The sequence below is a fragment of the Merops nubicus genome, unplaced genomic scaffold (genome assembly GCF_000691845.1).
Source record: "Merops nubicus isolate BGI_N331 unplaced genomic scaffold, ASM69184v1 scaffold42091, whole genome shotgun sequence".
Classification (NCBI taxonomy): domain Eukaryota; kingdom Metazoa; phylum Chordata; class Aves; order Coraciiformes; family Meropidae; genus Merops; species Merops nubicus.
The window spans coordinates 7,431-20,596 of NW_008588464.1; the positions used below are offsets into that span (position 1 = coordinate 7,431).

General features: G+C 36.7%; 1 protein-coding gene across 1 annotated transcript in view; it reads left to right on the forward strand.

Moving 5' to 3' along the window:
* The window catches only part of SPTLC1 (serine palmitoyltransferase, long chain base subunit 1), a gene marked incomplete at its 5' end in the record, with an annotated part of 32,888 nt that overhangs the window by 6,006 nt on the left and 13,716 nt on the right, over window positions 1–13,166 (forward strand). The window contains 4 exons of the mRNA XM_008949270.1: window positions 3,206–3,300; window positions 7,117–7,210; window positions 7,679–7,751; window positions 12,034–12,166. Of these exons, the coding sequence (XP_008947518.1) occupies window positions 3,206–3,300; window positions 7,117–7,210; window positions 7,679–7,751; window positions 12,034–12,166 (395 nt within the window). The remainder of the gene's footprint in view (window positions 1–3,205; window positions 3,301–7,116; window positions 7,211–7,678; window positions 7,752–12,033; window positions 12,167–13,166) is intronic.

Genomic DNA, 13,166 nt, shown 5'->3' on the forward strand with positions numbered 1-13,166 from the left:
TCTTAAATAGAGGAAACACCATGCTTCCTAAGTCCTTCCCCTTCAGGCATTTGATGTCATCTGATGCTTTTCTTCCTCTTCATGATTCCATAATTGACAGGGAGCACCACTTCTCACCTGATTTATTCTGCTTCGTAAATGAGAAACAACCACCACCACCAAAACAACCCCAACCACCTGCCCCAGCCGACCCTGTGCTCTGAAGTGAACATAAAACCACTGGTGGAAGCTGTACCATACATCAGGAATTTGAGGCCTTTCTACACCTCTTGTTGTAGGAGCAGAGTGAAGGCCCCATGAGCATACGTCCTGCTTTCAGATTTTCAGAAGTTCTTTTGAATAGTTGTGAGAAGTTCTAAGACACTGCTGAACAACTGTAACTCGGGGTATGGTTTCTTAGCAGCATTGGCCAATCTAGGTTGGGACCACTTTGTTGTGTAGTCCAACTATATATCCATCCTGCTTTTTGCTGAGTTAGTTTTCATCAGGATCATTTCTATGGATAAGGTTTTGTCTAGTTTTGTGACTGCCCGTGCCAACACAGGGAACGTGAAAGTATTCATGGCTCGGAGAGGACTGTGCTATAGTAGTTGCTGGGTTGCGAGTCTGTGGGTGCACATTAGTGTCAAACTAAGCCATTGATTTTTTTTTTTTTTTCAATAAGCAATTTTTTTTTAATAGCAATAAGGTGTAGAGATGCACATTAGTGCTTGTTCTGAGATGAGGATAGAATTCCCACTCAGTCTTGGATTGGTGGAGTTTTGCATACAGGGATGTGGTTGTGGTTCTGCTCTGAGATTAACCTGAATTTGGTAATCAGTTTTCCACCATTTTGGCACTGTGTTGCGTGTTAGTCATTATTGGGTGTACCATCTGTTAATCTCACATGGGATTCTCAAGGTACTTGCGAAGTCATGTCAAACGTGAGGCTTGATAACAGAAGGCAGCTGTGAATGGTTGGCAATACTATTTACCACAGCTTAATTTATTATTATTCTATCTGTATAGATTTTTTTTAATCGAAGTATTAAAATCTGCTATTTGACATGCTCTAAATGGCACTAGTACAGAGTAAACTAGTAAACCCCACCTACTTTAATGCTTTCCTTAGTATGTGGAACAGCAAGCATTCCAATGCATACACAACTGCATGCAAGGCTCCGACTGGAGCCTGTCCAATGGTGGCTAAAGAAACTAGACAATTTTTCTAACATAAGTCTAGCCACTTCAAAATATTAAATATACTCTGTTGCATGTATTAATGACATTTTACTTCCTTTAAAATATATGCCCATTGGGTTATATTTCAATAAGAAATCTAACATGATGAAGTTAAATAAAAAGGTATTTAAAGTACATCTACAGTATACTAGAAACACAACTGACTATGCTTACATTTAAAGAAACTTTTCTGAAATATAGGGCTATTGAAATTTCCATTTGTGTTTTGAAACAGACCTCTGTGGAGCTCCTGCGATATTACTTTATACTCTAGAAGTACCTAGAAACAAATTTATTCTTTAGCGTAGTAAAAATGAAGTGATGCAAATACGGAAGACTAATTATATTATTGCATATAGTTTCCTTTTGACTGTTTAGTATCTTAATTTGGTTCTATACTTTGAAGTCTTTGAAAATTGTATTGGGAAAAAAAATGTCATGGTTATAGGGGCTGGGACCAGTTTATCCTTATGTGGGTAGAACCAAAAACTGTGTATTCTATACCCTCTATTGGCAGTGCTCATGGGCTGTTAAGAAAATCGTGGGTAGCAGCTGCCCAGGACAGACCTCACACCCCAGGCTATAACAGATCAGGAAAGAGGTCTGGGGAGATGTTAACACCTTCCCACCCAGCAGGAGGAGTCCTCCCTGCTAATGGGCCCATCCATGCCTCGCCCCATGACTCATACAGAGCTCTCCCCAGGAGCTATTTCTGTTTAATGGGCCATCAAGGACCCACTGCATGACTCACAGAATGATATCAACCCATTGTGAGATGCTCCACCCAGGGGGAGGAGCCAAGTGCTCCCACCTGGATATAAACTGGGGTTCAGTACAGCACAGGAGGCCTTACCCACTGGATTTCCAGAAGACAAGAGCTACCAGATCTTTTCTATGAGACCACTGCTTCATCTGGACTGCTACCACCACCCTAACTACAGAGTGTCAGGTTGTATTCTGACTCTGTCTGTGGTTTCCCTTTGTATTGTTGCATTTATTTTATTTTTTCCTATTAAATTGTATTTCTGACTTGGAGTCTCTCACTGGTTTGCTTTCAAACCATTACAAAAAATTAAAAAGGTAGTGGTATGTTTTCAAAAATTGATGGCAGAATTTATTTTTTGGTATTGAAATAAGTAACAAATACTCTACTGTTTTTTGAAATAATAGAGAAATATAAACCTATTGTGGTCACATTATTTAAAGTTAATGGCTTAACAAACATGTTATCAGGCGTGTCTTGCTGTATTAGTAAATAATAAGTTTTGCTTTCATGGTATGAAGGATGGTTTTGGCATTTTGTCTTGAGTGGTCGCTAATTTATGTGAAGCTAACTTGGTGCATCTGTTACTGTAGTCCACTGCGTGTCCTTCAGATAATCATCTAACTGAGGTTTTCTGAATACTTTAAAGCACTTTGAAAATGAATGTGCATTCAGTGTTCCTCCATGGTTATCAGGAACATACGTGATTTAGTAGTTATTACCATTTCTTGAGCATCTGGCCATTTTTGGCCATTGTGCCCTGGTCATGTATGTGTAACTTTGCTAAGTATTTTATTGCCACAGTTGTTCAAACAGCACTGTTGAAGACTTAGTAATTTAAAGTAAGGCAATTTATATTGAATTATTATGTAATTTGTGTTCAGTTATGTAAACTGTAGAGGAGGATTTTCATAATTAGATTGAATGAAACAGTATTGATTAAAGTTTTGCAGAGACACTGAGTTAGTATCTCTTGTGTTGATTGCATATCATGAGATCTTTAATACACAGGCACAACTTGGCTACCTTTCATCACACCTCCTTCCCTTTGAAGAATTCAGAGCCCCTCAGTTGAACATACTGACATAGTATTAGTTCTAAGTGTCTCAGGAAGGCAACATGTATTAGCAGTCTTCGTTTTTCATACAACTGTTACCAACTGTTTATTGTGCCTTTCCAAAGGGAATTTTCTTTGAGCAGTATTTCTTTTATCCTGTTTAGGAAAAAGAAGAGTTGATTGAAGAATGGCAGCCAGAGCCTCTTGTACCTCCAGTGCCAAAAGATCACCCAGCTCTCAACTACAACATTGTTTCAGGGTAAATGCAACCAAAATAAGTTCTGATTTTTATTTGAACAGAAACACTTGATGTCTGTACTTTTAAGCATATTCCTTACTAAGCATTTCAATAGCCTTAAAACCTTTCAGAAATGAGTTGCATTTTTGGACAGCAGGGGCATATTTGCATCTGAAGAGATAGTTTTAATTATCAGGACTATATTATTAAGAAAAATCTTCCTTTTTTTTTTTTTTGTTTGTTTGTTTTTAATATTGGGTATGAGGCAAAGGACATTTTATATTTGTCTTCATTGTGTGTCTGTATTGTTTGGTAGTAATTTGTTTCGTTTTCTCTGAATAGGTGCAATTATGCCTCAAAAACTGGTTACTACCTTCTGTGGGGGGGTTAGAGGGAATCTGCAGTCACAAATCTCTTCAGAAGAGACTGATCTTTGTGGCTAGCAACTTGACACTTTGTGAAAAGTTGTTCCTCTTTGGACAATCAGAAGTGGAGAGCCTTGATGGCAATGTTGTTCTGTGAGGAAATTATGACTTAGCATTAATTTCTTGTGTGTTACAAGGCTTTTAAAATGTGTTCTCACCTAGGCAAGTGGCACAGTATATCAGAAATTTATTTGAAATTTCTTTCAGAAGTTATATCAGTAACTTTTACAATGTAATATCCTTGCAGTGATATTAATCATTTAAAATAACTTAGTGACAGAGCAGAGTTATTTGCTGTCATAGGGAGCTCCATTTTGGTGGTTCTGCCACTGTGGAAAAGTGCTTTAGAAAAGGGCTGCCTATTCTAATCAGCTGTGATGTGAACAATCCTTCTGTTACTGTTCAGAATTTTGAAGCAAGCAGTACTGTGGAGTTGAAAGAAGTGTTGTTTGTTAAAAAAAAAAAAGTCTGGATAAATACATCTTTTTAGATTGATTCCAAAAATGTTTAAATTATTTAAAACTTTAGAGTGCTTACAACTAAGGAATGTTAATGTGTTAACAACTAGGGAAGTTGTTAATGTGTTAAACTTGGTAGTAGCTTTGGGGAAAACTTGGTATTTGTCTTGCAGGATTTAAACGGCCAACTAACCACCTTCCTGTGAGTTGCTCAACAGCTATGTGATTGTAATGTGGTCTGTAAACTTAACCCATATTTCAGAATTAATATAGAAATTAAAGTGTCTGCATCTCAGTTCCAGCTCAAGACCATTTCTATCCCTTTTAAATTAATTAGTGTTATAGGGAAATCCTATTGTTGTTGATGAGGTGGTCTTCTTTCAATGATTTTCATATGTTAATATCTACTGTGAAATGGTGATTTACATAAAACTTAATGATATTATTAATTACAAAGTAATGTGTAGGTGGGGTTCATACAGGCCTGTAACTATTTAGGAAGTGTTAAATATTTCAGTAAAAATTTTCACCCATTGTATGGGTGAGGCAGACTTCCACCTCCTTCACTACAGAAGGCAGTTTGTGCTTGATGTTGAGTGCTCTTTTCTGCTGAACATTTGCATAATACCAGCAACATTGCCAAATGATGAGCAAGAACCATCTGAACAAAGTGTGACCAATCTTGACTCAGCAGTGAAGTTACCTGTAACAGATCAGTCATGGTCCAGGAACAACTACTTCTGGTAGCCTGTGGACTAATTTATGCAAGATACCTTAGTTGTTCAAGATCTCGTTCAAAAAATGTAAACCTATTTCCTGAAGCAAAGTCTACGGAATTCTCTCATGCTGATTCTCATTTTGCTTTAAAAAAGCGTTTATGATCTGCCTTTAAACATTATCATCTGCATCTGATTTTACAATACATGCAACACTTAAGAGACAAGTGAGAGGTCCTAGTACAGATGGAGTGCTTTTGGTCCTTAAAAGACAGTTTCTGGAGGACTTGCTTGCAAGTTATTTTAATTATAGCTTGAAATTAAATTTTTGTTTACAGTTTCAGATGTCCTCAGCATCTCATAGTTGTTGTTGCTAACTATGATACCTGATGGACAGTCTTATACTAGGAAGAGGGAGATACCTGAAACAAGAAAGAAATTAAATGTTTCACTGTTCTCCTTTTGCAAAGACTTGTTGTTTTTGATATTGAAATGAGGATTTATGATACTGTTAGTGTTCATCTTTTGGATATAATTATTCAGTGGAGTGAGTTTTTCCATTAATGTTTTCTGCCTAAACATGAATATTCCTTTAGAAGGATGGATAAATATATGATAGCAAGGCACGGCTGTGTTTTCATCAGGGCTGCAGCTTTGTTAGTGGCAAGCTGGTGTACATTATTGTGTTTTCTAGGTTTGAGAGGTAGAGATGCAGGGACAAAGTGTTGTAAATTTACCAGGTTTAATAGTATCCTGGGAATATACTGAACCTCATGGGTCTGCTTGTGGGAATATCTGTGAACTGAAGTAGTTGTTTCACTTGATAGGACTTCCAGCATTTGGTACAGCTTGTTGATGGGCAAGACAGAGGAACAGATCCAGGTATATTTTTAATGGCAGTCAGTTCCCCAAGACAGTTTGCTGTGCGTTTGTGTGATGCTTCTGCTGTGCAGAAGATGCACTGCAGTGATTCAGGACTACTCCTTTGTGGTCCCAAGTTCATGTCATGGAATGGCAGTGATGAAGGTGCTGGCCCATCATGAAGTGATAGTAGGAAGCTTTCCAAAGATGCTTTCTAAGCTTTGCAGTTGCTTGGTTGAAGCAGCATATGCTGAATTTTCACAGTGAGCAAATATAAAAGAAAATCATAAAAGTGTTTTTTTTAGTTCAGGCAGTTCAATGTTTTTCTTAACTTTTAGTCAATAGCTTGAACTTAATTTATTTGAATTGCACACCAAATGTACCTGTTGAAATACTGTCAGCAACCAGATGTGGAACAGCTGTGCACAGGTATTTGACATTTGGGCAACACAGTTTAATTTTGATTTGGAAAGTTGCTTGGTGCTAGATTCCTCATGAGAAAAGCTTGTTGAAACTATTGTGTTTGAGGAATTGCATGGGCTCTCAACTGTAGTATTTGAGAACATGTGCAGAAGAGGGCAGACATAAGGTTTTGTATTCAGCTGAGGTTTGAGACCTCTGAACGCTCTGAACACGGCAGGATTGCTTTTAGAATACAGCACAGAGATGTAGTGCTTGTGTTTAATAACTACTTTATCTCCAACTTTTTTAGAAACTGTTTATCTAAATCATGATATTTTAGGCAGAAAATTTGTCTGCCCTTTGCTTCATATATATTGTATTCTTATTCATTTGCTAATATTGGGTGTTCTCACACTTTCAGTGTTTCCCAATTACATGAATTGTTCAAACCACTATGTATTAAACAGAATTGGAGACTTGAGATGGCAGATAATACTTTTGTCTGCTTACACCTAGCACCTGTATTTCAGAAGCTCTATTCAGTATGAGATTGGTATAATGGGCTTTATGACAGAAACATTGGTTTTATATTAATTTTTTATTATGGAATAAAATAGCAATGAAATTTCCTTTTTATTTGAAGTATTTACCTTTTCAAGTAGATATCACTTTGCTTTTAAAGACTAAGCTTTATGTCTAAAGGAATCATCTTTGTAAGAATTAAATTTTCAACAAGCAGTCATTAAATGATTTGGGAGGGTATTTATGGTTTCTTCATTAAACTATAAGAATACAGTTTTTGCTGAGTATGGTAGAATATTTGTGACTTGAAACTGAACTTAAATATTGATTGGTAGCTGCAAAGAAAGAAGTAGAAAGATGCATTTTACTGTTGAAAAACAAAACTCCTGTACTGTTTGTTTATGAAAATGACAACTGTTCATTCATAACAGTAGGTCTGTAACTTTTTTTCAGTCCTCCCACCCATATTATCACTGTTAATGGCAAGGAATGTATAAACTTTGCATCATTTAACTTTCTTGGACTTTTGGATAATGAAAAGGTTAAGGTGAGTTCTTCCAGATATGGTGTTTGTGTGAGTATTCTTCTTTTACTTTGTATATTATCTTGAAACTAAGACTGACTTCAGAAAGCACTAACTTTGTCAAAGAAGTATACTTTTAAAGTAGCAAGGACAATTACAAACCTTGTAAATTTATGCTATTTAAGTTTGTCTTTTTGCTAAAGTTTAATCTGGGGTACATACTGTGTACTAGCTGACTATCAAGTTAAAGTGGTATCCGTTTTCCTTAATCATTAGAATACAGTTACGATTAAACAATTGTCTAAAACAGTTTTGATGTGAAATTATTTCATAGAATTCAGTACATTATTATACTCTCTGTAAAGCAAGTCCTGTTGCATGGCACTAGCAGTGCCTGTGTACACTGTATAAAATTGTCAATGTAAAGTGTATAGAAGAGTTGGAGAATTAGCAAAGGAATAAATATTTTACGTAAATCTTTTTCTGCTGAAGAGTGCGGCCCAGGCATCTCTGAAGAAATACGGGGTTGGCACTTGTGGACCTCGAGGATTCTACGGCACTTTCGGTGAGTAACTTTCTTTGATCTGCCTTTAAAGGTCTTCAGACTGGTTTGGAGAGTTAGCTAAAATAGTCCTGTATTGTAAGCAGCAAATTACCTCTATCACTATGTAGGGCAGTTCCCCTGTAACACACTTTTTACTGTAATTGTTAACAATAGGCAGGGTTTACTGTTTGAAATTTTCTTTCTTAATAATTTTACGTTTTTTCTTATTCTTTTTAAAGCTGGTCTTGGATGAGAGTTGCAAAGTTAAATATGACCTGGTTTAGTTATGATCACTGTAGTAGAAAAATAAACATTTAAATTTAATAATGCATGGCGAATTTAAGTGTAAACTAATAATAAGTTTCTAAGTGGACCACAAGAGGGCGGTCTGATTTCTATGATAAAAATTCTTGAGTTTTATCTAATACAGTAGTGAGAATAAAGTTTTCCTTTGCTAGTAACTTTATGTTGTAACTAAGAGGTTTTATTATGTGAGGAGGTGTTACTAAGGTTTTTTAATTTTGTAGGAAGTAGTAAGTTGTTAAATATCAGCATCTGGATATAGTTCTTTACAAGCATTGGTATTTTGAAAGACTGCATAGGAGGCTAAAACTGTCGACTCATTGTCTTGTGAACTTTCCTGTCTCTTCCCAGAGATGATGGAATTCATAGTGTGTTTATACCCTAGCTTTCAGAGAGTTAGCTTCCTATAGACTTGACCTGAATTCAAGGTTAACTTGAACTTTTCTCAGTTAATCAAGCTAGTCTTTTAAGTGATAACCAGGTTCTGTACCTATTTTGATTTGTTAGAGGTCAATATACCAGATGGAAGTTGAGTATTTGATATCAATCTTCTAGATTATTCATTAGCTGAGAACCATAATTCTAAACCGTTTCTAAAGAAGCTGATGGTAGTCCAGTAATTAATAGAGAGCTTTTAGGAAGCTACATTCCCTCACTGATTACAGTTAAACAGTGATCTGTTGGAATTCATACAGGCGCATTTTCTTTCTTTTTTTTTTTTTTTTTTTAATACAGAAAAGCTTAAAGAAACTTATGGACTGATGCCTCTTGCCTTTTGAGTTTAGGCTGATTTTAACTGTTTTGAAGCCTTTCACTTTGCTTCTTTCTAGTTAATTATTTGAAATGGACTGTCTCTTATCAGTGGTGTCTGGTGACAGGACTAGAGGCAGTGGTCACAAGCTGGTGAACAAGAGGTTCAACCTGAAGATAAGGAGGAACTTCTTTATGATGCGTGTAACAGAGCACTGGAACGGGCTGCCCGGGGCGGGGGAGGAGGCACCATCTCTGGGGACTTTCAAGGCCCACCTGGACGTGTTCCTGGGTGATGCACTCTAGGTGATCCTACTATGGCACGGGGGGTTGGACTAGATGATCTTTTGAGGTCCCTTCAAACCTCTAACATTCTGTGAATCTGTGTGAATCTGTGAAAAGTTAATTGATTTTTCTGTAGTGAGATAGTCTTTGGACTGTTACCTGTCCTCTTTTGAGGTCTAATGCTAAAATCTGAACAGTACAGCTTTTGTCTTTAGTTAGGCTGCTGTTCGTTTGCTTCTGAATTCTTGGATAAATGCTCCGTTTCACATAAGCGGGTGATATAATCTGTGGTATTGCTGCATGATGTCCCTAGTAAAGAAATGATGTTATACTCACTTATTTGAGATATCATCTTTTATGGATAAAGTAATGGAGAACTGGAGCAACATTTGAGACGAGCACCTGCTGTTCCTGTTGTATCCTGCACTGTCTTCCCATTTTCCCTTGACTTGAAACATTTTAGTGTTGCAGGATTATGAATCTCTGATAAGGAATGCTTCTCTTATCTGTAATGTTGTATGCCTCAAACTTTTCACATTTTTTTGTGCTGTAATTTTGCTAAATGAGTCATGTTATGTGAAACTACATAGTTTCATCTTAACCATATAGGATTTAACTGATGATTGTCAATTGTCACTCAGAATTATTCCATCTTAGGGCCTACTATTTCATATCAGCATTAGAGATCTCTTTATTTAGAAATACAGATATCATGTTATAATTTATTTTGAATGGAGACTTAGTTCTTCATATCTCTGCCTGTTTGAAGGGATTTCTTGGATTTAGTGACTCTTAAGACATTTTTGCTTTGTGCTGTATTCCTAAAAACTGCATCCATGTCTTTCTCCTATGATAAGCTTGAAATACTAGTGTATTCACACATAACTGAATCTTTATTCCTCAATAATGACAACTGAGGACTGTTACTTTTCTTGGTGGTGGAGTTTTTTCAAGGCTATCATTGATTGCCAAGCAGCCACAATTTCAGTTCTGCCGTGATGATCAGAACTGGCTACCTAATTAAAATATATAAAAGATGATCTGGGATTTGGTCTCCATTCTTCTGATTTTGCCTTGTATGTAAATACTTGCTAGGCACTAATTTGGCACTTCATAGCAGTTGTTGACAATTATAGCTTTATGGAGTTTTTATAATTATGTAGAAAGCTGTTCCAATCATATCTACCTCTGTACAAATATACTCTAAGTAGTGTTTGCAGCTTTCACTTAAACTGGGCTAATCCAAGGGATGTAACCAGACAAAAGCAAATCATTTCAGTGAAGAAGGATCAGAGTAGAAACAGTAATAATGGTAATAGTATGAAAATATATTGAAATAATATATAAAATGAGTGATGTACAACACAACTGCTCACCACCTGGAACCTGCCACCCACTCAAGCTGCAATTCCCCCTGACAGGTTCACCCACTTTCCCTTCTCCTCCTCACCCCCTCCCCCACCCAGAGTATATATGCTGAGCCTGACATCAGCATGATGTCAACTATCCCATTGGCTGGGTCAGTTGTCTGTACTGGCTGTGGCCCCTCCCAACATCTTGTGAAAATTAACATTAGCCTAGCCAAACCCAGAACACAGTTACACTAAACATTAATTCCCTCATGTAACAATGTATCAAATGTATTTATATGTTAAGTGTCATTCTGAACTTAAATATTCTTGCTCTTGGCAAAGTTTACTAGGCTTGTAAATTTCTTTCCTTAACAGGAATCTGGTTATATTCCTTAGCTCCTTTTTGCTGGCAGTTTATCCTCAGTTTTTACCTTTCACACTCTCTTGACTGTGGTTGGGAGGCTGTTGTTTGAAGACATACCTTTTGCTTTTATTGTATAAATATATGAATAAGGTAGCTGTGTCCTTTGAAGGAAAGGTGATGTGAAGGTAATTGTTTAGTATAACAATGTTAAGATTTTTACAAAGCCCTGTATCCTTACACTCATGCTGTTGGTACCTTGCCAGAAGTAGCAACATTGACATAACCGTGCCTCGTAGACTATTGAAGAATCTGTGTTTTTAACTGATGTTGCCTCATTTGATTATGGTTTCAATGAACTTCAAATAATTCTAAAAAAAGGTAATATTTGGCCACTGATAATCTTTCAAGTCACACACTAAGGACCTCAGTTCAGCCTTTAGTCTTGCTTATTTCCAGTTGATAATAGGCATAATTGTCTGATGAACATCTGTAGTGGCAAGGAAGTTACACAAGTGAAATAACCTAATACAAATTATTTTGCTCAGAACACTTTACACTGCGGTCACCTTTTGGCAGCTACAGTCCACCCACCATGTGGCATTACCATTCTCAAACTTTTGACTTACTGGTGTTTTGTTTCTGGCATGGGTCACTTTGACCAAATTGGTTTGGAAATGCTTGTGTGTGTAACTGTCGATTTATCTTAAGGGTGAGTAATTTCTGGCATGGAGATGGTGACCTTTCAATTGGCTGAGGTGTGTTCAGGAGATAGTGTGTGATTGCAGTCTGACAAGAGCAGTTCTCTTTTACTATAACAGCTGTGCTATATGCAGTGGAAGCATCAGCTTGGAAGAACTGAGGATCTGCCAACAGGACCTCATTAATTGCTATAAATTACATAGCAGTTCATTGTCTGTCTGTAGTAACCGTGCTCTGTAGTAACAGTCCAGGAACGCTGCCTCATTTATTTGTCTAATCACAAGTGGATTTCTAATTACCATTGCATAAGAACACGAGAGAGACACATTACATAAACATTTCCATATCTATCAAAGCATTTGATCAATATTGGGTTGCTTGTCAGTTTAAGACTGGATTGGTTGCAGCTGTTTTTTGGGAATTTATTTGTTGTAACACTCTTCCTACAAATAAAATTGTTTGCCTCAATTAAATGATTGCTAAAAGCAGTGATAGTTTTTCTGATACAAAAAAAGTAAGCTAAGATCATCTTAATTTTTCTCTCAAACAGATGTTCATTTAGAGTTAGAAGAACGGCTAGCAAAATTCATGAGGACAGAGGAAGCTATTATATACTCATATGGATTTGCAACAATTGCCAGTGCTATTCCTGCATATTCAAAAAGAGGGGACATTGTGTTTGTGTAAGTATTGTTTTCTACTTGGGAAATTCCAAACTTTCAGCTTTTCTTTTTCATTATTGTTATTCACATTAAATTAATGATTTAGAAAACGGTGCTGGCTTTGATCAAGTACTTTGTGTTACAAAGCTCAGGTGTCTTTGCTTTGCCAAACACTCCAAATCAAATCAGTTACTGCTTTTATTCTGGAAGAGCAGACTTGGGCACTTAGCTGAAGATATACCACCACAAACAAACTAACAACCAAACTTGTGCATGCTTAAGAAACTGTACAGTCATATTTGCTTTTCTCCCATTTACTGCTGGCTTTTCACCTTCCTTGCAGGACAGTTGTTCCCCTTGTAGGTATTTGCAATGGATTAGTTGGAGAAATATTGGTACATATTAAAATAACACAATAAAGGCTATGTTGGGTCAAATTAAAGATTCAGGAAGCCTAGTATCAGGTTCCTGAGTGCAGGCAGTCATAATTTGTCTAGGGGAGAGTTAAAAAAACAGGAGAAACAATGTGAGAATATTCAAGCTTCCTGAGCCAGAGGAGAGTTTGGAGTTAGTAATAGTTGATGGATTTTTCTTAAGCTTTACTATTCCTTAGTAAATCTTTAATATCCACCTGTGACACATAATTTCACAGTTTAACCTGAACATTTTGTGAAAAAATATGAAGAAATACCTGTTTTAAAAGAAAGGCCTACTAATCAATTCATGCATTTGATTTTTAGACTGATGCATCTTATCCATGGGAGAAGTCAGTGAGGGGCTATGTGGCGCTTAGCTGCCTGCTTAGTTAAGCCACAACATGCTAATACTTCAGTATTTGTCTGCCAAAATCTTTCTTCAGTGCTCTCTTTTCTAAGTGTAAGGCTCTCAGCCTGTTTGATTTCTTCTACAGATGTGCCTTCGTATGTTTGATTGTGTTCTTTGGTCGTCTTTGAACATTCTCCAGATCGGCTGTTTTGAGATGAATAACTGGGATCACACACACTATTCAAGATGCCAGTGT